Source organism: Artemia sp. Qi Xiang Cuo, chromosome 4, assembly GCF_049724085.1.
Source record: "Artemia sp. Qi Xiang Cuo chromosome 4, ASM4972408v1, whole genome shotgun sequence".
Taxonomy (NCBI): Eukaryota; Metazoa; Arthropoda; class Branchiopoda; order Anostraca; family Artemiidae; genus Artemia; species Artemia sp. Qi Xiang Cuo.
This window is the reverse complement of record NC_142797.1, coordinates 69,961,487-69,985,514: the sequence shown is the minus strand read 5'-3', so window position 1 is coordinate 69,985,514 and position 24,028 is coordinate 69,961,487. Positions and strand designations below refer to the sequence as shown.

The 24,028-nt window shown below is 36.3% G+C and overlaps 1 protein-coding gene across 1 annotated transcript in view; it reads left to right on the top strand.

Annotated features, from left to right (window-relative positions):
• The window catches only part of LOC148953374 (xylosyltransferase Oxt-like), a 287,249-nt gene that overhangs the window by 56,915 nt on the left and 206,306 nt on the right, over positions 1–24,028 (top strand). The window contains exons 5-7 of the mRNA XM_089088506.1: positions 5,830–5,987; positions 11,616–11,809; positions 16,171–16,318. Coding sequence (XP_088944632.1) covers positions 5,830–5,987; positions 11,616–11,809; positions 16,171–16,318 — 500 coding nt within the window. The remainder of the gene's footprint in view (positions 1–5,829; positions 5,988–11,615; positions 11,810–16,170; positions 16,319–24,028) is intronic.

The window sequence follows — 24,028 nt, the reverse complement described above, 5'->3', positions numbered from 1 at the left end:
ATATATATATATATATATATATATATATATATATATATATATATATATATATATATATATATATATATATATATATATATTATATATATATATATATATATATATATATATATATATATATATATATATATATAAATTAAACAATATTAAAGAACATTAGGGGGCAATGCAACCGTAAACAGACACCAGAGTGAATTTAAGCTGATGATGGGATAAAAACGTGGCAAATATAGAAGAAACTTGCAGTACCGGAAATTGCCAATACGAATTATTTCCAAAACAATTTCCGAAAATCGAGTGTGGAGTCCAGACGCAAAAAGTCAAGCATGAGCAAAGACTTTGAATATCGCTTGGCGACCCTGTTCAAATAATAACTATCCCTGTTTGTGAAAAATTTAGCATAACCCAATATTATAGTTTATTTTTAATATCAGATGTAATCTTACGTCGCTGAGCTGAGAAAGCATCGCATGGTAAGATCCACAAAAGAACGCATTTATTAACATTCTATGCTAAGCCAACTTCAGACCAATTAATCAGTTACAGGTCATCGAAATCAAATCTTAAAATCCCGAAAAACAAACTAGAAAATATACCCCCCCCCCCCAAAAAAAAAACACAGATAGATAAGCACTGCAAGTTGGAGAGGACACCCATCTCTGTCAAGCTCCGTGGAAAACAGGTTTATTCCCGGAGATCAGACCGCTTGATTTTAGTCACACATTAGATTTAAATTGTTAAAGCTTCAATATTGAAAGAATAGAAGTGTTAGACCCAAGCTCATGTAAAGAGTAAAGTGCTTATCGAGTGTATATATCGTTATATAAGAATGATTAGTCGTATCTACACTTGAGATTATTTCAACAAAATGAGCTTGCAAATGTTGTTTTTTACAACCCTCAAAATATGCTGCCTCGGCGATTTTCTAACACCAACGAAAATAAAACAAAATATGAAAAGAAAAAGCAATGACAAAACGGCTCTCAAGTATCTGACGCGTAGTGAAGTTTAGATACGACAGAACAATTTAATTGCTGTATTCCCCCTTCTTTCAAATTGAACTACTCCATGAATGGCTAACATTAACTTTAGAAGAGCTTTAGTGAAAGCCCTATCCTTGTATCGTATACCAGACAAACACAGTGAAGTGATTAGTGCTATGTACAGAACAATATTGTTGCAGTTAAGGTAGGAAATGAGGCTAGTACTTAGTATCTGGTTGGGTGTTGAATTAGGAGCCAATCTGGGTGGTGTTTCATCCTAACTTATAATATCTTCTTGATGGACAATGTCCTAAGAAAACGGCAAGGGCTTTGGGAAAGTATGGAATCGAATGGAAGGTAAAAATCTTCTAGGCTCATACTACGCGGATAATTTCTAGTGTCCTAGATAAGGATCTTAGCACAGATATATACTTTTTTGAGGTTTTTGAGAGTTCATGGTGCAAAAATAGGTTTGGAAATTAATGCTAAAAAAGGAAGGTGAAGGTGAATAGATGCAGGCGAAGAGGTGACCTTTGGTAAGGAAACGATCAAATAAGTGGATATTACTACTTACCTGTGTAGTATTATTATTAATATTAAATACCCAGGTAAGTGGATACCCAGGTAAGTGGATACTACCACTTACCCGGTTAGTATTATTATTAAAAATGGTAGATGCAGTTAAGATGTAAAAAGAAGAATAGCCAAGGCAAATGGGGTTTTTCCACATTTTGTTTTTGGAAAACATGAAGATAGATCGGCGAGCCAAGACTAGAATATTGGAAGCAATGATGATGACAACGGTCAAGCAGGGTTCTGAAAATTGGAGAGTTTGGAGGGCAGAGAAGGCTTTGTTAGATGTTTGCCACAGGAATTGTCTGTGAATAGTTTTGAGTACCCATTTGACTAACCGTATACCAAACAACAAGGTGCACTAAAGTTTAGTTTCTATTCCTCTTTCTACGGCTATTATAACAGAAGATTAAAACGACTAGGACACATTCTATGGATAAAGGATGAAAGATTTCTAAATTTCATCCTATGTGGCCAGCCCTGTAGGGACAAACAAAATGCAGGTCGTTCCTGAATAGAGTAAGAAGAGGTAGTAAGGAAAAATTTTAAAGGAATTCTAACTTCTTCGTAGTGGGGGAAGCTTTGAGTAGATTGGGGTGGACGACGGGCGTGCGCAGATGGATCGGCCTCAAGTGACTCGCTGTTTCAGTGAGTTGTTAACAGTAGTTGTAGTATATCACTAATATATAGCAAAATAGTAATACAGTTATAACACAGTAGGCTACATCATTGTTTTAGTTAGACTATAAGTAAAATGTATAGTTGACAAGTTTTGCTTCCTGTGCGATAAAAAATATTGAAAATAAGAAAATTTACTCCTCAGGAAAGGAATACTAATACTTGAAACTTCGCAAAATTTTTATTAAAATGTTAATTATCTAATTTTGAAAATAATAGAATAGCATTTGTAAAAATAAAGGATTAATTTTAGAGAAAATTTCTGTTGTTCAGTTATCCCATAATATTTTAACTTCACCAACTTTTTCCTGATAACACAACGAGGTCACAGCATCAAAGAGAATGGGAAACGTCAGAGAGAAGGAAGAGGTGACAGGGCGAAACAAAAAATCACCAACGGAATCTAGCGTATAGTGTCTAATAGAACTAAATTACTATTTACTTGCCTTTTCTGACACTTTAAACGCAGGCAAGGATAAAAAAAAAACGGAATTACGTCCTCAGCTATCTTAAAAAGACGTTCAAGGTCTGCCAATACCTATCAAAGCCAATATTGCGCAAATTGAATTTGGATCAATTACCACTAAAAGAGCAATTTTAGCTTTAATCATATTGTGTTTGCAGATAAGTTATACCTATTTGAGTTATACCTATTTTCCTATACCTGAGTTATACCTATATTGAGTTATACCTATTTGAGTTATACCTATAGCTATATATATAAGTTATACCTATTTTCTTGCAGATAAGATATTTTAAAACCCTCTGGCATGGATTAAAAACAAGTTGCGTACTTTCATCCGACTTACGACTCATAACTATACAATATTTTACTCTTAAAACTGTTTAAAATTCCTAAAAACTGTTTATTTTGCTACAGGGTGTTTACCCTCTACATTTTTTTTTATTTGTAAGAACGTGGAAATAAGGTTTGTCAATTTGATACTTGCATTAAAACTCAATTCTGATGCTTTTTCTGTTTACTTTTTCGTGTTGATATCATCGAACTCATTTTCATGAAAAACCAAGTATAATGATAAAACTGAATGTTTTATTAAGTTAATCTTTTATTAATTATTAGGAATGAAGGGGAATAATTAGTTTTAATCTTTTATTAATGATTAAGAAAAACTTAATCTTCCGTTTGATAACCAACATGTAATATGTAGCGTAAAAAAATGTCTCTTTCTACCCGTAAGTACCGCCTTGGGCAAATCCTTGTCCGAGAGTACCAAAATGCTATCCATAACCTAGTCTACAAGAAAGAATTCTAAAACTGAATTTTAAATGTATTTTAAATTACTGATGGTACTTGCAGCCCAATAATAAAATTTAGTTATTGATAAAACTTATTACAATTAGTATGCGACGCGAGCAACATTTGTAAGTCCTGTTTTGCATTCAGTCTTGCATGTTTTTTCGCTTCCATATGTTTTGATGAAAATATTCACTAAGGGGATATTTGTAGTCTCCTTGACTATCAGCCATAACCATTTATGTTGCAACCTTGGACACAAGTTAAAAAAAAGCATATCAATCGCATACTAAGTTCACATTGCTATTGATGAATTTTCGCAAAAATGGCAGTACTTTTTTTATTTTTGTGAGAAAAAAAATGCACTAGCGACTGAAAGTTTAGTGACCCCTGAGAATAGGGATTAGCGGCCAAGTGGAAAGAGTTGGGCTAAAGTCATATAGTTCATAGATGTGAATTCTACTTTTAACAGTTTGCCATCTATTGAAGAAAAAAGGACTGCCAATGATTCTGTAGTTTCCTGTGTAATATACTTCATTTTAAACATTAGCTGTTTTTTTTAATGCACCATTTCAAAATGGTAGCAGTAATATAATTGCTATCCGCTAAAATTACCAAGATACAAGCGGAATACCAAATAAAGAAAAAAAACATTGATAAAAACATGAAACAAAACTATTTAGAAACTCAATAAAATGATAGTGGATGAAGAGACAGCTTTTAGGATAGTAGAGAAGGGCTCTTGTTTAGACTATTTAACTTACATGAAATATCAGTTACACTATGCTTTTTAGTACTAAAATTTAGATTAAAAACTTAAAATATCTGGAACAATTGACTCGTGCGGTCCCAAAGTCTGCATCATGTAGGATGTTCCAGTAAATCATTTAAAGACAGCGTATGCATATGTTTAATTGTGTATTTTGATCACTAGTAACGATTATAACAACCTCTATTATGATCTATTTTGACTGACTCTTACCTTATGATTTGACGGTATTTTTTTACTTTTGAAATATCAAATGTTCGAGCCACACGACAGGTGGCTAAACGACAACTACACGATACCAGCCATATAACAGTTACGTCAATGTAAGAATTGATGTAAGAATGTAAGAATGTAAAATGTAAGAATGACCCATGTCCTTCGTTGGTTTCAACTTCGCACTTGTACTACAGAGGCGGAAAATTAAGATGATAAAAATTCAGTTTGAGAATCTTGTATCAGTACTAGTTTTTTCCAAGTATTTTTTACTAATAAAATACGTTTTGTAAAATTTATCAAATATATAGAAAAATTGTTATCGAAGCTTCTAACTTCTATATTTAAAAAAAAAGATGTCGATCTTAAGACTCCACTCTGATTGACGAATAAAAAAAAAATAATGCTTGGAAATTGCGCTGCCTAAGTAAAGAACGATGTTGGCACAATGTATTATTTTTTTTATTTCTCTTTATCCATACCCGGGCACTTCGTATCGAAGGAGTTGTTGTAGAAACTTCGAAAAGGGATCATTCGATTGAAAATTGGAGTGGCTAGTGCCCTTTTTAAAAGTCGAAAGTGATTGGAGGGCAACTATCCCCCCACGTCCATCATTCTCCCAAACACATCCAATCAAAATTTTGAGACAGCCATTTTGTTCAGCGTAGTTGATTTCCAAATAGAAAATATGTTTTTGAGGAGAAAACTCCCCCACAACCCTTGGGGCAAGGGTTTTAAGTTATGCCCTGAAGGCATATAAGAACGATGTTTGCACAATGTATTATTTTTTTTTTTCCTTTAAAGCAAGGCACTTCGTATCGAAAAAGTTGTCGTAGAAACTTCAAAAAGGGCTCATTCAGTCTGACAAAAACGTAGAAAATTTCACTAAAGGTGCTCTCCGGGTAAATTTTCTCTGTAAGAAATTGTTTGTCTCTCACTAAAAACAAAGATAGAGAAAGAGAGACAGAGAGAGAGAGAGAGAGAGAGAGAGAGGGAAAGAGGGGGGGGGGAGAGATAGAGAGAGAGAGAGAGAGGGAGAGAGAGAGAGAGGCGAAGAAAGAGAGAAAAAGATATATATGAGAGAGACAAAGAGAAAGAAAGTAGGACATACGGATAGAGCAAGAAAGAATAATGGAAAATGGGTTTTTAGGGAAAAAAATTCCTGAAAGTAGGATCAACATATTTTGAGAGGTTAACTTAATTCTGGTATGCACTTTCAAGTAAACAATGAATTGTATACCAATAGTCTTTGACCTTCTGAATGGGAGTACCGGCTAACTAAATGAATAATTGTGCTCTATTTTTTTTACAAATTCTAGCAGTTTAGAATCATTTTAGTGTATAATCTTTTTTTTTAGAAATCGAGCCACCAAAGCTGCCAAACCATGAAACTTCTCCTGCCGTTTTGGCTTTTCACATAGGTCTTAATGGAAGAAAAATTCGGCAAATTAAACAAATGCTGCAAGCCCTTTATTCTCCAAAGCATTATTATTTGTTACATGTTGACTTGAGACAGGTAGATATTTATATTAGAGTAGTTTCACTCGTATAATATGAGACAACCCTTTTGCTCCTTCACTTTTAGCTTCATTTTAATTGGTGTAGTGACTGGTCTAATCCTTTTTTTAGGCAGTAACATGAATGAGGTGAATAGAAGTAATAAAACTTTGGTAGACACATAAAAAAAATTGGAGATAGCCATTTCGTTCAACCCAGCTGAAAGTTTTAAAAATTATATCTTTGACGATGAACCCCCCCCCCCCACAACCCTCAGGGCAAGGGTTGTCATTTATGCCCTGGGGGCATATAAGGTTTTTTATAGAGCGCACTGTCGCAGAAACTTCAGAAAGGTGATTGGAGGGCAGCTAACCCCCCTCTAATGCCCTAATTTCCCCAAACACATCCAATCCAAATTTTGAAATAGCCATTTTGTTCAACGTCGTTGAAAGGTCCGGAAATTGTGTCTTTGAGATGATACTACCCCACAACCCTTATGGCAAGGGTTATAAGGTATGCCCTGGGGGCATATGGGGTTTTCATTGAAAGCGTTTTCGTAGAAACTTCAAAGAGGGCTCATTCGATTGTAAATTTAATAGTCGAAAGTGATTGGAGGGCAATTAACCCCCCCCCCCCTCTTACGCTCACCATTTCCCTACTGAAATCTAATCAAATTTTGAGATAGAAATTCTATTCAACGTAGTTGAAAAGTCCGGAAATTATGTCTTTGAGAATCATACTCCCCCCACCGCCCTCCAGGCAAGAATTTTACGTTATGCCCTGGGGACATATTAGGTTTTTATAGAAAGTGTCGTCGCAGAAACTTCAAAAAGGGCTCATTCGACTGGAAATTGAAAGGGCTAGTGCCCTTTTTAATAGTCAAAAGTGATTGGAGGGCACCTAATCCCCCTCTCAAACCCACCATTTCCCCAAACACATTCAATCAAATATTTGAGATAGTCATTTTACTCACCACACTTGAAAGGTCCAGAAATTATACCTTTGAGGATGACACTCCACCCACAGTCATGAAGGCAAGGTTTGTAAGGTATGCCCAGGGGGTATAAGAGGTTGTTATAAAAAGATTTGTCGTAGAAAGTTAAAAAAGGGCTCATTCGATTGGAAATTTAAAGGGCTAGTGCCTTTTGTAATTTGACTGGAGGGCAACTAACCCCTCTCTCACGCCCACCATTTCCCAGAAGACATCCAATCAAAATTTTGAAATACACATTCTATTCAACATCGTTGAAAGGCCTGGAAATTGTTTCTTTGAGGATAACACTCCCCCCACAGCCCTCCGGGCAAGGGTTGCAATTTATGCCGTGGGGACATATAAGGTTTTTTTTATAGAAAGCGTTGTCGTAGAAGCTTCAAAAAGGGCTAATTTGATGGGAAATTGAAAGGGTTTATGCCCTTTATAATAGTCGAAAGTGAATGGAGGGCAGCTAACCCCCCTCTAATGCCCTCAATTTCCCCAAACACATCCAATCCAAATTTTGAGATAGTCATTTTTTTCAACGTAGTTGACAGGTCCGGAAATTGTGTCTTTGAAGATGATACTACCCCACAACCCTTATGGCAAGGGTTATAAGGTATGCCCTGGGGGCATATGGGGTTTTCATTGAAAGCGTTTTCGTATAAACTTCAAAGAGGGCTCATTCGATTAGAAATTTAATAGTCGAAAGTGATTGGAGGGCAATTAACCCCCCCCCCCCTCTTACGCCCAACATTTCCCTAATGACATCTAATCAAATTTTGAGATAGACATTCTATTCAACGTAGTTGAAAGGTCCGGAAATTATGTCTTTGAGAATCATACTCCCCCCACCATCCTCAGGGCAAGAATTTTTCGTTATGCTCTGGGGATATATTAGGTTTTTATAGAAAGCGTCGTCGTAGAAGCTTCAAAAAGGGCTCATTCGACTGGAAATTGAAAGGGCTAGTGCCCTTTTTGCTAGTCGAAAGTAATTGGAGGGCAGCTAACCCCCCTCCTACGCACAACATTTACCCAAACACATATAATCAAAATTTTGAGATAGCCATTTTGTTCGAAGTAGTTGAAAATTTCAGAAATTATGTCTTTGAGGATGACACCCCCCCCCATACACACACACTCCTCAGGGCAAGGGTTGTAAGTTATGCCCTGGGGGCATATAAGATTTTTATAAAAATTATTTTCGAAGAAACTTAAAAAAAGGCTCATTCAATTGGGAATTGATAAGGCTAGTGCTCTTTTTAACAGTCAAAAATAATTGGAGGGCACCAAACAACCCTTCCACGCCCACAATTTTCCCAAACATGTCCAATTAAACTTTTGAGATAGCCATTTTGTTCAAAGTAGTTAAAAGGTCCGAAAATTATGTCTTTGAAGATGACAACCCCTCCCCCCCCAGGGCCGTCAAGGCAAGGGTTATAAGTTATGCCTTGGGGGCATATAAGGTTTATATAGAAAAAACTGTCGTAAAAACTTCAAAAAGGACTCTTTGGATTGGAAATTGAGAGGGTTATTGCCCTTTTTAATAGTCGAAAGTAATCGGAGGGAGAATCACGCCCCCACGCCCATCATTTCCCCAAACACTTCCGATCAAATTTTTGATCTGGCCATTTTTTTTGAAAGGCCTGGAAATTCCGTCTTTGTGGATGACAACCCCCCCCCCCCATAGCCCTAAGGACAGGGGTTGTAAGCTATGCCCATGGGCATATAAGATTTTTATAGAAAGTGTTGTCGTAGAAGCTTCAAAATGGCTCATTCGATTGGAAATTGAGAGGAATAGGGCCTTTTTTATTTGTCGGAAGTGATCAGAGGGCAAATGACCCTCCCCCTACGCCAATCATTTCCCCAAACACTTTCAATCAACGTTTTGAGATAACTATTTTGTTTAAGGTATTTGAAAGATCCGGAAATTATGTCTTTGGGGATAACAAAGCCCCTCAGCCCTCAGGGAAAGGGTTGTAAGTTATGCCCTGGGGGAATATAAGGTTTTTATAGAAAGCGTGGTCATATAAACTTCGGAGGGACCTCATTGGATTGGTAATCAGACGCTCTAGTGCTCTTTTTAAGATTCAAAGTGATCGGAGGGCAGCTACCACCCCCCCACACCCACAAACACACACACGCCGTATTGTCCCGAACTGCATCTAATAGAAATTTTGAGAGAGCCATTCTATTCAAAATAGTCTACATATCATATAACAAAGCTTTTGGGGTTGAATCAAACCACAAAGGTTAGGGGAAAGGGTTTTAAGTTATTCCCATGGGGTATTTAAAGTTTTTATGGAAGGGATGGTTGTTTAACTTTAGAAGAGGCTCATTTGGTTGAAAATTGGAAGTTCTAGCTCCTTTTCAAGCGTCAAAAGTGACGGAGGGCATTTAGGCCTCCCCCCTACAGCCTCTTATTTCACCAAACGCATCTGATTGAAATTATTAAATAGCGATTATGAAATAGTATGACAACCCCCCCCCCCATAGCCCTAAGACAGGGGTTGTAAGCTATGCCCATGGGCATATAAGATTTTTATAGAAAGTGTTGTCGTAGAAGCTTCAAAATGGCTCATTCGATTGGAAATTGAGAGGAATAGGGCCTTTTTTATTTGTCGGAAGTGATCAGAGGGCAAATGACCGTCCCCCACGCCTATCATTTCCCCAAACACTTTCAATCAACGTTTTGAGATAACTATTTTGTTTAAGGTATTTGAAAGATCCGGAAATTATGTCTTTGAGGATAACAAAGCCCCTCAGCCCTCAGGGAAAGGGTTATAAGTTATGCCCTGGGGGAATATAAGGTTTTTATAGAAAGCGGGGTCATATAAACTTCGGAGGGACCTCATTGGATTGGTAATCAGACGCTCTAGTGCTCTTTTTAAGAGTCAAAGTGATCGGAGGGCAGCTACCACCCCCCCCACACACACACACACACACGCCGTATTGTCCCGAACTGCATCTTATAAAATTTTGAGACAGCCAATCTATTCAAAATAGTCTACATATCATATAACAAAGCTTTTGGGGTTGAATCAAACCACAAAGGTTAGGGGCAAGGGTTTTAAGTTATGCCCAGGGTGTATTTAAAGTTTTTATGGAAAGGATGGTTGTTTAACTTTAGAAGAGGCTCATTTGGTTGAAAATTGGTAGTTCTAGTTCCTTTTCAAGGGTCAAAAGTGACGGAGTGCATTTAGCCCCCCCCCCTACAGCCTCTTATTTCACCAAACATATCCGATTGAAATTATGAAACAGCGATTTGTTTCAAAATAGTCCATAGAATATATAATAATGCCTTTAGGGATGACACAACCCCCCAGCGCCCTGGGGATAGAGTTGTAGGTTGTTTTAGATGGCATATAAGGTTTTTATGGAATGGGTGGTTGTATAAACATCAGTTTTTTTTATTTGATTTGAAACTGGAAGTTATAGTGCCCTTTTAAAGAGTCAAAGTGATTTGAGGGCAAACACCCCCCCCCCCCTTCACACTCATCATTTGCCTTAACACCTTCAATAAACATTTGGAGATAAAAATTTTATTCATCGTAGTTGAAGGTTTTGGATATTATGTATGTGAGGAAGACAACCCTCCCCCCCCCCCTCTCCTACAAATTTCATTGAAAGGGTGCTAAGTTATGCCCTTGGGGCATAGAAGATTCTTGTAAAAAGGATGGTCGTATTTACTTTGGAGGGGACTCATTGGATTGGTAATCATAAGTTCTAGTGCCCTTTTTTAAGGGGCAAAGTGATTAGAGCACGGCTACCGATATAGCCGAAGTTTTGATCAATAGTATTTTTTCAGAAGGTGTTTCGGGAAATCGCCCCTGACTTATACGTACAAACGATGTATTTTGAACACAATTTTCTTGTGGATTGCGTTAAAATAAAGTGCTATGCCTTACTTGTTTGCTTGGATGAGTCAAAGAACTCCATCGAAAATAATTTAAGGCTCCGAGGACCTTTTCTTTCTTATGGATAAAAATAAATTATGCAGTGCCATCTTCTATTCAAAATAGCATATGAACAAACTTTAGGAAATGGGTGACCGTACTTTATGATTTTAAATTGAACATTGAAAGACGAATAGTTGTACAGGAACACCTTATCTTGTCTATATCACTCCAAACTACGATCACAATGACTACTCAAAATTGAATTGAAGGTCATAGAATATTGGAAGAGGGCTACTTTGAATGGAAATTGCGATTTATAGCTATTTTTGAATGAATTGGCAGTTATTCGGGTTTAACAAAAACCTTGCCTTTAAATAAAGCAAATTATTAATTCTTCATCTTAAACCTATCTTATAATTTGGATGGTTTTATTATACTTAAAGAAAACGTTATAATATATTTTTTAATTTACATTTCCTGTTGTTTTGAATGCTTTGTAGAATACCACAGATTACATTATTTGTTTTGTTTCTGCTGTAAATTAAGCTTGCACTTTTTGTGTAAAAAAGTTCATACACTTAGTTTGCACTCTTTCATGGCTTATTTAACTGGACCTGTTTGCTCTTTTTTATTAATTATTTCTTATGGTTCCCTTCTTTCTTTCTTTTTTTTCCCTCGCTCTCTTTCTCTCTTTTATTTCATCTTCGATATCTTATTGTCTTAAATAACAATTTCAAATTCTGTAGCGCCTTTTTTTTTATTCCACTTTTTGCAGGACTATTTATACAACGAGTTGAAGAAGCTGGAAGACATGTTTCCAAATGTCCGACTCCAAAAGCATAGGATTAAAGGTATATGGGGAGCCCCCTCACTCTATCAGCTCCTTAGACATGGTTTGAAGGAGCTATTAGAGTGGGCACCGGACTGGGACTTCTTCATAAACCTGAGTGAATCTTGCTTTCCTTTACAGTGAGTAAACACTCTTATATTGCATGAAATCAATACTTTTTCAAGCTCTCTAAATAATAAAGACAGTCTAAGAAATACTACCAACTACAGGCAATAACAAGCAATAACACATCGCCTGAAAATATCATGTTACGGGGTATAATCTAAGTTGTCATCCTTTTTCAAGGTTTCAGTTTTTTGGGGGTTGCTACAGTATTCCTTATTCAACCAATTTTGTTTCTACGAAATGATGATAAACTAATGATTGTATCCTCCGCGTTATATGGACACTCTTTTTTTGTATATGAAGAAATTTTTTGACAGAAAAAAAAACGAAAAATTAATCAACGAAAAACACAAAGATGAATACAATTTATACATACAAACCTGTTCCTGAGATTAACAAAATATTTTAAAATAAGTTTCGTCCAGGACTAACTCAGGGTGACGAGCATTTGCAGCTGTGTCTGCTCCAGAAGACTTGACAATACAGTGCGTTTTCTGTAGTAACAATAGAATTATAGAATCATAGAATCATAGAATCATTTTAATGAAAAACAGCTGTCATAGACACATTAAAAAAAATGCACTAAAAGGCGCTGTTTTTTACATGAAAACTTTTTTACATAAAAACACTTATCTACATTTTATTAAATGAACTTGTGAAAAATGGAACAAAGGAGTTACTAAGTCTGTTTGTGCGGCACGAGACGGGCATAAGTTTGCTTTTGCTTTTGGTATTTGCGCGGACAGGCATTTCAGGTGGTAATATTGTCCTATGTACAGGACTAGACAATAAAAACTGGCCAAAACGAATCATCAGCTGAAAACGGCGATCGCGAAGGCTTGGTATTTCAAGTGACTTCAGAGCGGAGCTGTAATCTACATATTTTTCGCAAAGAATGATCTTTACAGCTCTTTTCTGGATCCCCTCCAAATCATCACTTAAGTAATCTATGTGATGAACTTGTGTGGGCCCCAGACGGGACACGCATATTCAAGGATGGGTCGAATAAAAGTGAGGTACGCTGTTTTCAGCTTATACACTGGAAAACCTAGGCGGCGCATCGCCACCAGTGTCCGCATAGCATAATGTCCCTTCTTAACCAGCTCTTGTACATGAATAGAGACCGAACAGTCCACACTAAAGGTGACGCCCAAGATAGTCGCACACGAGGCAGAAGGGAACAAAGTCGCAGGGCAGGTAAAATCGTGTTTAAGTGGGTTGAACCTCCAAACCTTTGATTTATTCTCATTAATTTGAAGACTGTTCGCAGTACACTGTGATTTAAACTGATCGAAAAAATTAGGGTCGAACTGGGCTACAGCTTGCGAATCCTTTACGTGGTATTTAAGAAGCGCAGACAAATCATCGACAAATTTAAAACGATCGTCAAAGTCAGAAAGTACATAGTTGATAACAACCAGGAAAAGAAGAGCTGCTAATTTGGTACCTTGTGGGGCGCCACATGTAATTTCTACCCATTCTGATTCAATGTCACCGGGAAAATGGGCGTACACTTTTTGATACCTGTGACGTAAGAAAACAATTAATAATTGGAGTATGTGCTTACGGGCACCCATTGGCTTGAGATTCTGGGCGGCAAGAGGGTGCTTAATCAAATCAAATGCCTTTCGGTAGTCTACCAGAAGTAAATCTACAAACGAGCTTCCAAACTCCAATCATTCAACTACTATGTGATAAAGCCGTACTAAATAAACAGACGTGCTGCATCCCTTCAAACAACCATACTGGAAGGGGTCAAGTGACGGTGAAATATCCGTGAGAAGTTCACGATATATGAAAGATTCTGCAACTTTAGCAAAGTTCGGTGTGATCAAAATAGGTCTTAACTGATCACATGTCTTAGGTCCTTTAGTTTTGGGTATTACGCGAACATATGCTCGCTTCCAAGTATAGGGAAAGGTTTGTTCACTGAAGCCCTGATTGATGATCGATGCCAATGGTCTGGCTAAAAACAAGGCATATTCACGAATAAGTTTGACCGGCAACTCACCAGGGTAGGAAGAGCAATTCGGTTTTAGTTTTTGAAGTTCTTTAAAAACAGCAAATTCGGTAAACTGTTTTATTTCGTCAGTTTCACTATGGACTAAGAGATCAACCAGTTCGGCGTCTGTAATTGAGGGGTAGGTGGTACAAATGCCAGCAAAGAACTCGTTTAACTCTGAAGCGCTCATTTGAGATCCGTCAGGCTTGGGTATTTTTAGCTCACTGTTAACTGACTTGCCAGTCATATGTTTCACTGTGGAATGCCACTTCCAACTGCTACTTTGGACAAGGGTTACTACCTTTTTCCGAACATAATTTCTTCGCTTGAAACGATTGACGGCCAAGACTCGATTTCTAAGTTTTGCCGCAACGGTTATTTGTCCGGAACTGTGCAGCTTGCACCTCATCTTGATCATTTCTTTGAGGCCGCTTGTGATCCATGGCTTATCGGACTTACTTAACACTACAACTCTAGTGGGAAAAAACTTCTGAAACATCTCTAACAGAAGAGAGTTAAATTGTTGAACTTTGCTATTCAGGTTTACTATAGAACACAGGTCGTCGAAGCAGTAAGTCCCGATCCACAGACGGAAATCACAGATTGATTGAGAGTTAAGCGGACGAATAGTCACTTTGTCTCTCTTTGGCTTCGGTTGGTTATTTTTGGCTTGCCAAAGACTTACATAATGATCTGAACTCTGGAGAGGACCCAACGACCGAGGGGAGTAATAATTGTCTCTCATGCTTGTAAAAATTAGGCCTAGAGTACCGCCACTCTGGTGCGTAGCAATAGTAACTACCTGCTTCAGATGAAGGACACTAGATACCCACAGTCTTTTCGTCTTGTTAAAATCGCCAGCTATTATGAAGCCAGGATAGGCATGGGCACGACGAAGTTTATGAATGTAGGTCTGTAAGTAGCTGATAAGCTCTTTCCTATTTTTTACACTCTCTGGGTAATACACAGATGCAAATATCAAACATGAGAACTTTTTTGATAGTTTGGATGGCTTGCGCTCTACCCAGACAACTTCATGACAAGAATCGGTTGGTATATTTAACAGCTTTGATGAAATGTCATTACGAATATAGATACCAACGCCACCACCTTTTATACTCAAGCCTCTATCACGGCGAGTGTTGAAATAGCTAGTGTAGCCTTTTATTCTACCCATTTCATCAGTGATATCCCAGCATTCGGTAACTGCAGCAATAGGAACACTCACTTCTCTCAGCAGTATCTCCTTCTCGTCAACTTTATTTGTTAAGGATCGGGCATTACACAGAACGAAATTCGGAAACTTTGCCTGCACTGATAACTGTTCAGGACGTAATAGCGGGGGAAGTTTATCAGAGAAACACGGTGAGATCGGCTGCAGTTGTGATGGAGAAAGAGTGGAAGGAATTTCCTACATTTGCAAACATCTTATTTTCACAAGAGTCCTTGGTTCACATACAGCCGTCCTCCGGTCAGAACGACGTTCCTCAGAAACATGAACGGGTATGGCCGTCTGTCTGTTTCGCCGCCCGCCTCTCTTTCCACGCCGTCTACGCTTTTTTTTAAGCAGGGAGTCCTCTGGTGGCCGTTTGAGTAATCCAAAAAGCCACAGACTGACAAATGTAAATGGCGTTGTAGTCAGATGAAATGAATTAAGTCTTCTTAAACATTCTTTTTGATAGGTAAAAGCCATGATGATTACAAATATAGGGAGGCCAATTCCTTGAAAGAATACACCATCAAAAACAGTTGAGAACTCAACATAAACAAACTAAACTACAGTTGAGCAGCACCATGTATAAGAGTCAATTAGATGACGCTCTAGTCAGTTGAAAATGGATTTAGTCTCCTTATATATTCTTTTTTATAGGTAAAAGTCATTAAGATTGCACTTAGCACAGCTAGGGAGGCCAATTCTTTGAAAGAATGCACCATCAAAAACAGTTGAGAACACCACACAAACAAGCTAAACTAGAGTGGCGCAAAAGCAGCTGTAATAGTGCTAGCAGTACCTTCTATTCATAGTGGTAGTAAGTAGAAGGTTGATCAAGCAGGACGGTCAAAAAATGTTGCAGCAAAGGTTTCTAGTACATTAGGATCTGACCTGGTCGAAATAAACAAAACTATTAGCTGGGGAATGAACTTTGCAGCGAATAAATTATAATCGTTATGAAAATACGTAATTAGGCTAGCTAAAAATATTTGGTGGTTTCAGAAAGACAATGGGCCAGTGGAAGAGTTTCAAGTCTCTGGAGGGACGAAATTTTTGTTAAGTCCCTAAGGATCTTAATAAATTTTAAGCAAATTTTAAAAATATGTAATAGGATAAGTCTCATTTAACGAAACTCAAGTTTTTTTATATATATATTTTAGAAAATTGGACAAAATTGAAAAGTATTATGGTGCCAACCAAGGGAGGAATTTCTTTTGGTCCTACTCAAGCTTTCCAGATAGACGGTTAAAGCAGAATCGACTACAAGAACACTTTGTTGAATGTGATGATTATGTATACATCGTAGGGGTAAGTTTCTTCGTCAATAATAATATTAATATTTTTTTCTTAGAGAGAAAGAAAAAAAAACGGTAATCTACTTTCCAACATTTTAATCTGTTTAATATTGCCTCATTTATTTTTATTTTTCAGAAGTTTTGGACATCTTCAGTGTTGTGCATTTCTTTTCATTTCCTTCTAACATCTTAAAAATAGATAATGGATAATGCTTTAGTGAATTTCCTGGGAGTAATTAGGATTAGTCTTGAATTTTCATTCATGTACCAATGAGTGATTGATGGGTATAATTTGTTGGACAGCATTGCCAAAACAAGACGTGTTTCACTATAATTCATAAACGTGTATAACGGTCGGCTGCTTTGACGTCAAAAATTATGATCCAGCCTGCTACTCGCGAAAATTAAAGAAAATCATGTAAATATGGGGAAAGGCGCTGTCATTTCTTTGGAACAAAAATTGTTTATAGTATATTAACCAATGATTTTTAGACAACAATACTGTAAGACAGAGTCTTAGCCAAAACGAGGTGCTTCTTGCGGGTCTTTTGTCAGGAACAAGAATTCCCTATAGTATATTAACGAAAGATTTTTACACAATAATACTGTATGACAGAGTCTTAGCGACAACGAGGTGATTCTCATGGACTTTTGTCTGGAACAAGAATTCTCGATAGTATATCAACCAATGAATAATATAAAATAACTCTGTATGACAGATTCTTAGCCACAATGAGGTGATTCTCGCGGTCTTTTGTCTGGAACAAGAATTCTCTATAGTATATTATCCAATGATTAATACAAAATAATACAGTATGACAGAGTCTTAGCCACAACGAGGTGATTCTCGCGGTCTTTTGTCTGGTACACGAATTCTCTATAGTATATTAACCAATGATTAATACAAAATGAAAGCCACAACGAGGTGATTCTCGCTTAAAATCGATAAACTGGTATAAGGACATAGTCGTTTAGTATTAAAAATTATCACAATCTTGCTAACTTTATGATATAAGAAGGTTGAAAATTTAAGGAGTTTCATTTACGCGGGGGAGGAGGAGGATTCCCCTCCCATTTTAGCCTGTAGGTCTTGATATTTTTCAATAATTATGAAATACCTTACATACGCTGTTCTACCTCAAAAAATTCCTGCATTCATGATTTCAGTAATGGTCTTTAGAATCGGGTTATTATTTACCCAAATTGGGATCTTAGGACAATAAAGCCTAATATTAATGAAGTCCTACCTAAGGTCCTCATTATCAAACATTCAAAGAAAGCTAATCTTATTTTAATATAATGTAGTAATGTTTTCTAGTTCTTATGAAATATTTCATAAATAGCCTAAATATAAGCACTATTTTTTTTGTTTTTTTTTTGGGGGGGGGGCATTTATGCATTATTATTTTTTAGGCATTTATTGTTTTTTTTTCACATGGCAATATTCAGAAGTTATTGAAGCAATCTCAACAACAACAAAATAATCTGCTTGTGCAGGTACGCACGTACAAACCAGCTCGGCATCTATTTTGAGTGCAATTATTACTAATTACTAAATAATAAAAAACTGATTTTTCAACTGAAAGTAAGGAGCAACATTAAAACTTAGAAAGATCAGAAATTATTATGTGTACGAAGGGGATTGCCTCCTTCTCAACACCTCGCTCAGATCTGTATAAAAATACAATTCTGTTGATATAGCTTTTGGTATCAAAATTCCGTTTTCAGGATCTTGGTTACTATTTAGCCAGGTCACTCCTTACTTACAGTTCGTTACTACAAACTGTTTGATTCTAGAGTAGACCTAGTGGTTTTAATAATTGGCCATCTGATTTTATTACGCTTTGAGTTTCTTTTGTACTGGGATTAGCTAGCTAGCTACTGAATGGTTCCACACAGATACTAAAAGCCAGTTTTTAGTTTTACCAAGTTTTCAAGGCCTTTGCCATTTTGTTGTTAAAGTTCAAACAATTAGGAGTCTTATTTAAATGGACCGTCAATCCGGCTAAAAACAACTTTTAAGCTTTTAATATCAGAAATTTGTAAGGTAATGCATTAGCACTGACATTTAGACTTTTTATTTTTAAACAAGAGTTTTATATATTTTTAAATTCAAAATTCTTCTTCTATTTCACAGCAGGCGGGCTTTTCAGTTGATACTATTTATCCCTTTTCCTTTTGCTCCACTTTACGGGTTGCCAAACTACCGGCGGGGTTTTCTTTTATTTAATAGATATTCTCAAATATAGTTTAATAGATCTTTCAACTGTAAGAATTCAAATACATGAAGATTAATATTGAATTTGGTTCTCGGTGTGCAGGACGAGTTAGTAGTGTTCTTTAATGATAGTGATATTTTGTGGTAATAGATCCACTTTAACAGTTTGTAATGTAAGGAGTGTTGTGCAGATTTTGGCTCATTACAATCAAATAGGCAAGGGTCAAACATTTCATCATTCATGATCCAAAACCTATCACGAGGGGAAATGGGAAATCAACGACTTGAATTAGAAAGTTGAAATGAGAATGCCGGAAAGTTGAATCCATTTGCTCAAGCATAAATTCTGTGATGAATTTTAGAAAAGTAGATATTGGGAAAGGGGGAAAGAGGAAGATTTTCCTAATGAAACATAATACCATGTACTCCCCAATGGTTAATATCACTGATCGGAATTAGTCACCCATTTTACTGGTCAATAGTTATAGCATTTGTCGCAATTTCATCAAACTGATGATAATTACTCATACCAGAGGGGCTAGAAATATACTGATGATAAGTTCTTATGCCAATTGAAGCAAGATTATCTATAATACTTAGACTATGATATGTGTCAATAACCAGCTTATACTAAGGAGCTGAAGACAGCAAATCAAGGCTTGATAAAGAGTCAGAATAACCTATGATGTTTTGTGAAATAGCAATCAAGGGTCTATTTTCCATAAGGTATTCTAATGCCATGATTATGGCACTCAACTTTGCAGAAATTATAAATGCAATGGTACAAAGTTTCTCAACCAATTGCACTTTTCAGGTGAGGAAGGAAGGCACCACTTGCTACCTTCTCGTTAATTTTAGACCCATCAACAAATATTAAGAAACGGTTTTTGGCAGTAATTGTACTGAGTTAAGCAAATTTTTTTTGGAGAAAAGTAATGAGGGTTAAATCTTTAGTCTACTTTTAGAAATTAGTAATTATTATTGGAACTGACCAATTCCATAGAGGGGATTAGGGGAGAGTAGGTGCAATATACTTTGCGGGTACAGGCAACCTCTTCTGAATATTGGCATACTCATCTGCAATGCCTTTATACATGGCTGGATTTCTTAACCAATTATTCAGGGTGTGTGAGCTATTTGATTCAATTTTTGTAAGATGTTTTATCAAGAGAAAGCTACGTATCTCCCTCATTGTTGTTAATCCACTCTCCATAAGCAGAAACTTGGTGCTTGTGGGTATCCTGATACCAAACATGAGACGTATTATTTCGTTTTGCATTACCTAGATTTTTTGCATCTGGGTCTTTGCGCAGACACCATAGACGATGAGCCCAAAGTCAGTATGGGGTGTTGGATGTGATTTGAAGAATTAAAGTAAGGTTTTCTCTTTACAGCCTCGGGTCCACAAAGAAGTCTTTTTACAGTAATTAGTTTTTTATATCATTTTATTATGGAGTTTCAAATGATGAGGTTGAAATTGAGTTTTTGGTCAATCGTGAGACAAAAGTAATTAATATGATTATCTTCTGGAATATTTATTCTATTTGAAGTTAATTTTATATTTGCATGATTTTGCTTTCAGTGACATTGAATTATTTTGGACTTAGCAGGTGCAACGAGTAAACCTGAAAGTTGAGAAAATTTTTCACATCGAAAAAGTGAATTTTGCAGCTTTGACTGTGCAATCTAAAAAATTTTACCAGATGTCCATAATATACGATCATTAGCATATTGTAGACCTGGATGGGAGAGATTCATGCCCCAGAGATACAACGCAAAAAGAAGGCAGTTGACAACTGCTCCTCTAGGAAGATCTTGGGTTATTGTATTTTGGGGAGAAAAAGCTGGGCCTACCCAAACAATTAGACTTGGCGATTCTATGAGAGAGTTCATAAAAAATACTAGCTTGGGGAGTGGTCCAAGGTTAACACGTTTAATTAAAAGGAACTGGTGGTTCATACTGTCATATGTCTCTTCAAAGTCTCGGAAAGCTGCTACTAGCACATTATTTTTTGAGAATGATTCATTTATTGCATTTGTTAACAATATATAGCATCTGTTGAATATGAAAGCATCTGTTGAGGAAATGTGTTTCCTGGAACCAGTTTGAGTGTCAGGTATCATTTTATTTTTTTCAAAAAACCAGAAGAGTTGGTAATAGATCATTTTTTCCAATATTTTCCCCATCACAGGTGTAATCATTATAGGCCGGAAGGAATCAGAGTAATCTTTGGATTTATTTTTCTTTAGGATTTGTAAAAGAGACGAACATTTCCAGATATTGGTGAACATAGCTGAAGTCCAAGATTGCTTTTAAAAATTTAGATTTATGTTTGAATGAAGGAGTGAGATTTTTCATTCATGCAGGATGTATACTGGCATAGATGCTGCTAGTCTTGGTACAAATATAATGTATTGCATTTTTCTTTTCCTGGATTGAAAATGGTCTGATTATATACTTGGTTCCTGGGTCAGGTTGGTAACTTGGGTGCATAGAAATTTAAAGTATTTTGCTACAACTGTTTGACCTTAGATTATTAACAAAAAGATTGGTGAATTATTTTGCTTTTTCATTGTCACTGCCATAATGGGTATTGTTATATATTATGTCAGAAAGGATTGGGTTTGGGGAAGTTTTTTTCCCACGGATATGACTTATGACTTTATGTATAATTGACTCATGTGTTTCTCTGGGAATGTTATTTTCCAAATTGTTGCAGTAAGTATATTTAGCATTTATTATGGTCCTTTTTGGATTATATTCTTCTAGTAATTTTTTTAAATATGTAGTGGGTGATGATTTTTTTTAAGAATGTTCTCCTTGTTGCCTTTTGTGTTTTTCAATTATTTTGGCACTCCTTTGTCCACTATGCTTTGTGAATGTGTTTGGGGAAGGTTTTCCTGGGTGTTATCCTGGGTATAGAATGATTAGCTGTGTTTATTTGTAAAGATGGCAAAACTTCACCATGCGTGTCAGGTGTTGCGGTTGAAATGCATGAATGTTGATTGAAACTTGTAATTTTATCATTTAGCTAATTTTGAACTATAGGCAAGTTTGTTTCAGTGTTTATATATTTGGAGGTATGTGATAGGGTTTCAGCAGATTCGTTTAGGTAGCAAAATATGGCAAAGTGGTCAGTACATAGACTATCAATTTTATTTATATAAATTTTATTCAAAATATTTAAAGAAACAATTTGTAGGTCAATTGTAGAGAAACTGCCACTTTTGGGGTTAAAATATGTATTCAGGTTTGGAGGGTTAGCAACAGCTAATTCATTATTATTTGAAGTCATATGCTCAATGAACTTACCAGCTTTATTCGCTGGTTTATTTCCCCTCCAGAGGCAGTGGGCATTAAAGTCTCTACAAATAATAATATTTTTCAACTTATTAGAATTATCTATATAACTCAAGAAATCCATGGTATCTTTAGTTTGGCCATTAGGGTTATAAAAGCTTATTATATAAGTTTATGTATTATTCAGCCAAACACTGATACCAATTCAATCAACATCCTTTACAAAATCTGGAAGGTTGATGCCACAGAGTATTATATTAGCATTAACTATTAAATCTTCTACCCCTCCTTTTCTCTCTGATGATATATCATTTGTCAGGATAGTGTATCCCAGAGTCTTGATTTGTTTATTCTGAGTACAATGAATTTACTGGGGCAAAGCAATATTGATGAAATTATTATTTATGAGAGATCTTAGTTAATATAACTTGTTTTCTGCGAGTGATCTTACGTTCCAATGGATTAGTTATGTGTGTTGAGTTGTTGTTTTAATTTTCATATGACTGTGTATCAATGTTCGGCCTTGTAAACAATAGAATGAGATCTTTTTTGCTTGAATGAGCAAATCCTCAGGGATGCAGATTTTTTTAAGTTCGGCACCGATTTTTGCTTCCTATTGTTGTTGTATATTTATGATCTGAACTATCCTGTAGTTCAGAATGAATTATCATATACTTGGGGTTTACATATTTTGCTGTGTATCCAGTTTGTCAGTTAAGAGATTCATCCCTAGTAGTTTCTCTGGTTTGTTTTTTGTTGGAAGGAGATGCTAGGGCAACCTCATCTCACTAGACAAGGAGGTTTGTTGGCTCGATGATTTTTCTTTACTGAGATATGAGCTGGGGGGCTTAAAGTATGTTTTTTTTGCATGGAGTACTCGACGCATTCGCAGTGTTTGATTTAGGGTATTTTTCTGATTTCAATATAGGTTTCATTTGGTATGACTTGGCAGTATTTGCCTCCAAAGCAGCAAAATGGTATGGAATGGCCTTTTCTGTTGGTTTTTAGAGCGTTAGTGGTGTTTTCTTATATGAAAAGCATTGTGATCTATTGGTGAATTCATATAGGCCTTAAGAATTAATACATCCAGGCTGAGTTTTTCTGCAAGTCGTCAAATCTTTAGGATGGGATCCTTTACGATTACTACAAGCTCGAAGAGTTTACTTGCATTTGTTCGCTGTATGTCTCAGTTACAGACACTTTTGACCAAAGTTAGGCTTTGGCTTACTTTCCTTGTGAGGTTGGATTCGCCCAAATAGGAACAACTTTTCTGGAATATTAATTTTTTCCTTCAGTGTAAATAGTACAGACCTACTTGTTTCTAATGTATTAGTGTTGGATTTACCCAGTAGGGTGACATATTCTACAATTACTGTATTACCAACACTATTGTGAGCCCTTCTTTTAACTTCTAAATTAGTAATTCTAGGGAACATTATATGCGATTCTCTTGGTTGGGGAATATGTTGGGTTCCATATAGATGAAATAATCGAGCCGTTCTGAAGAAATATCAGCTTAAGTGTTATATTAGCGAATTTCTTATTTTGACAATCTATTATCAAAGATCCATAATGGTGAAAGCTAAGTGAAAACATTGATTTTAACATATTGAAAATTGAAACCCTTATTATATAAATCTTTGATATTTGAAATGGGGTATATGGAAGGATGTTGAGGTAAATTCCCAAGTTTTGGGAAGGCTAATCTTGGAAAGGAGGAGGGGAAATACTTTTGATTGGGGATGGGTTTTTTTTCTATTTTTGGAGCTCCTAGAAAGGACCTCTTGAAAGCCATTATCATCTATAGTGACATTTGCTATAACACTGATTAGTGTTCTATTCTCATAGTTTGAGCTTTCATGTAAGCTTTGTGATAGGGAGCTTGACCAGCCAGGATGGGGCAAAAATTGATTAATTTAGTTAGTATTTAGGGTGGGATCCGGAGGGACCTTTTTTTAGGGGAGTTCTTTGCATTGCCTTTTTGAATAAGCTTTAAGCTAAAAAGGAAAGGATCATAGCATGATTTCAAACCGTCTGCACTCTACAGTGGGGAAAACTTTTACAAAAGAAACATCACAGTATGGCCCCGAGAAGGATTTTGAGCATAAGGGATTTAGTAGAGCATCTGATTAATCGAGACAATAATTCACAAGAAAGTTATTTTTAAAATTTCTTAAAGTGTTGCTGTTGCTGATTGCTTGTTA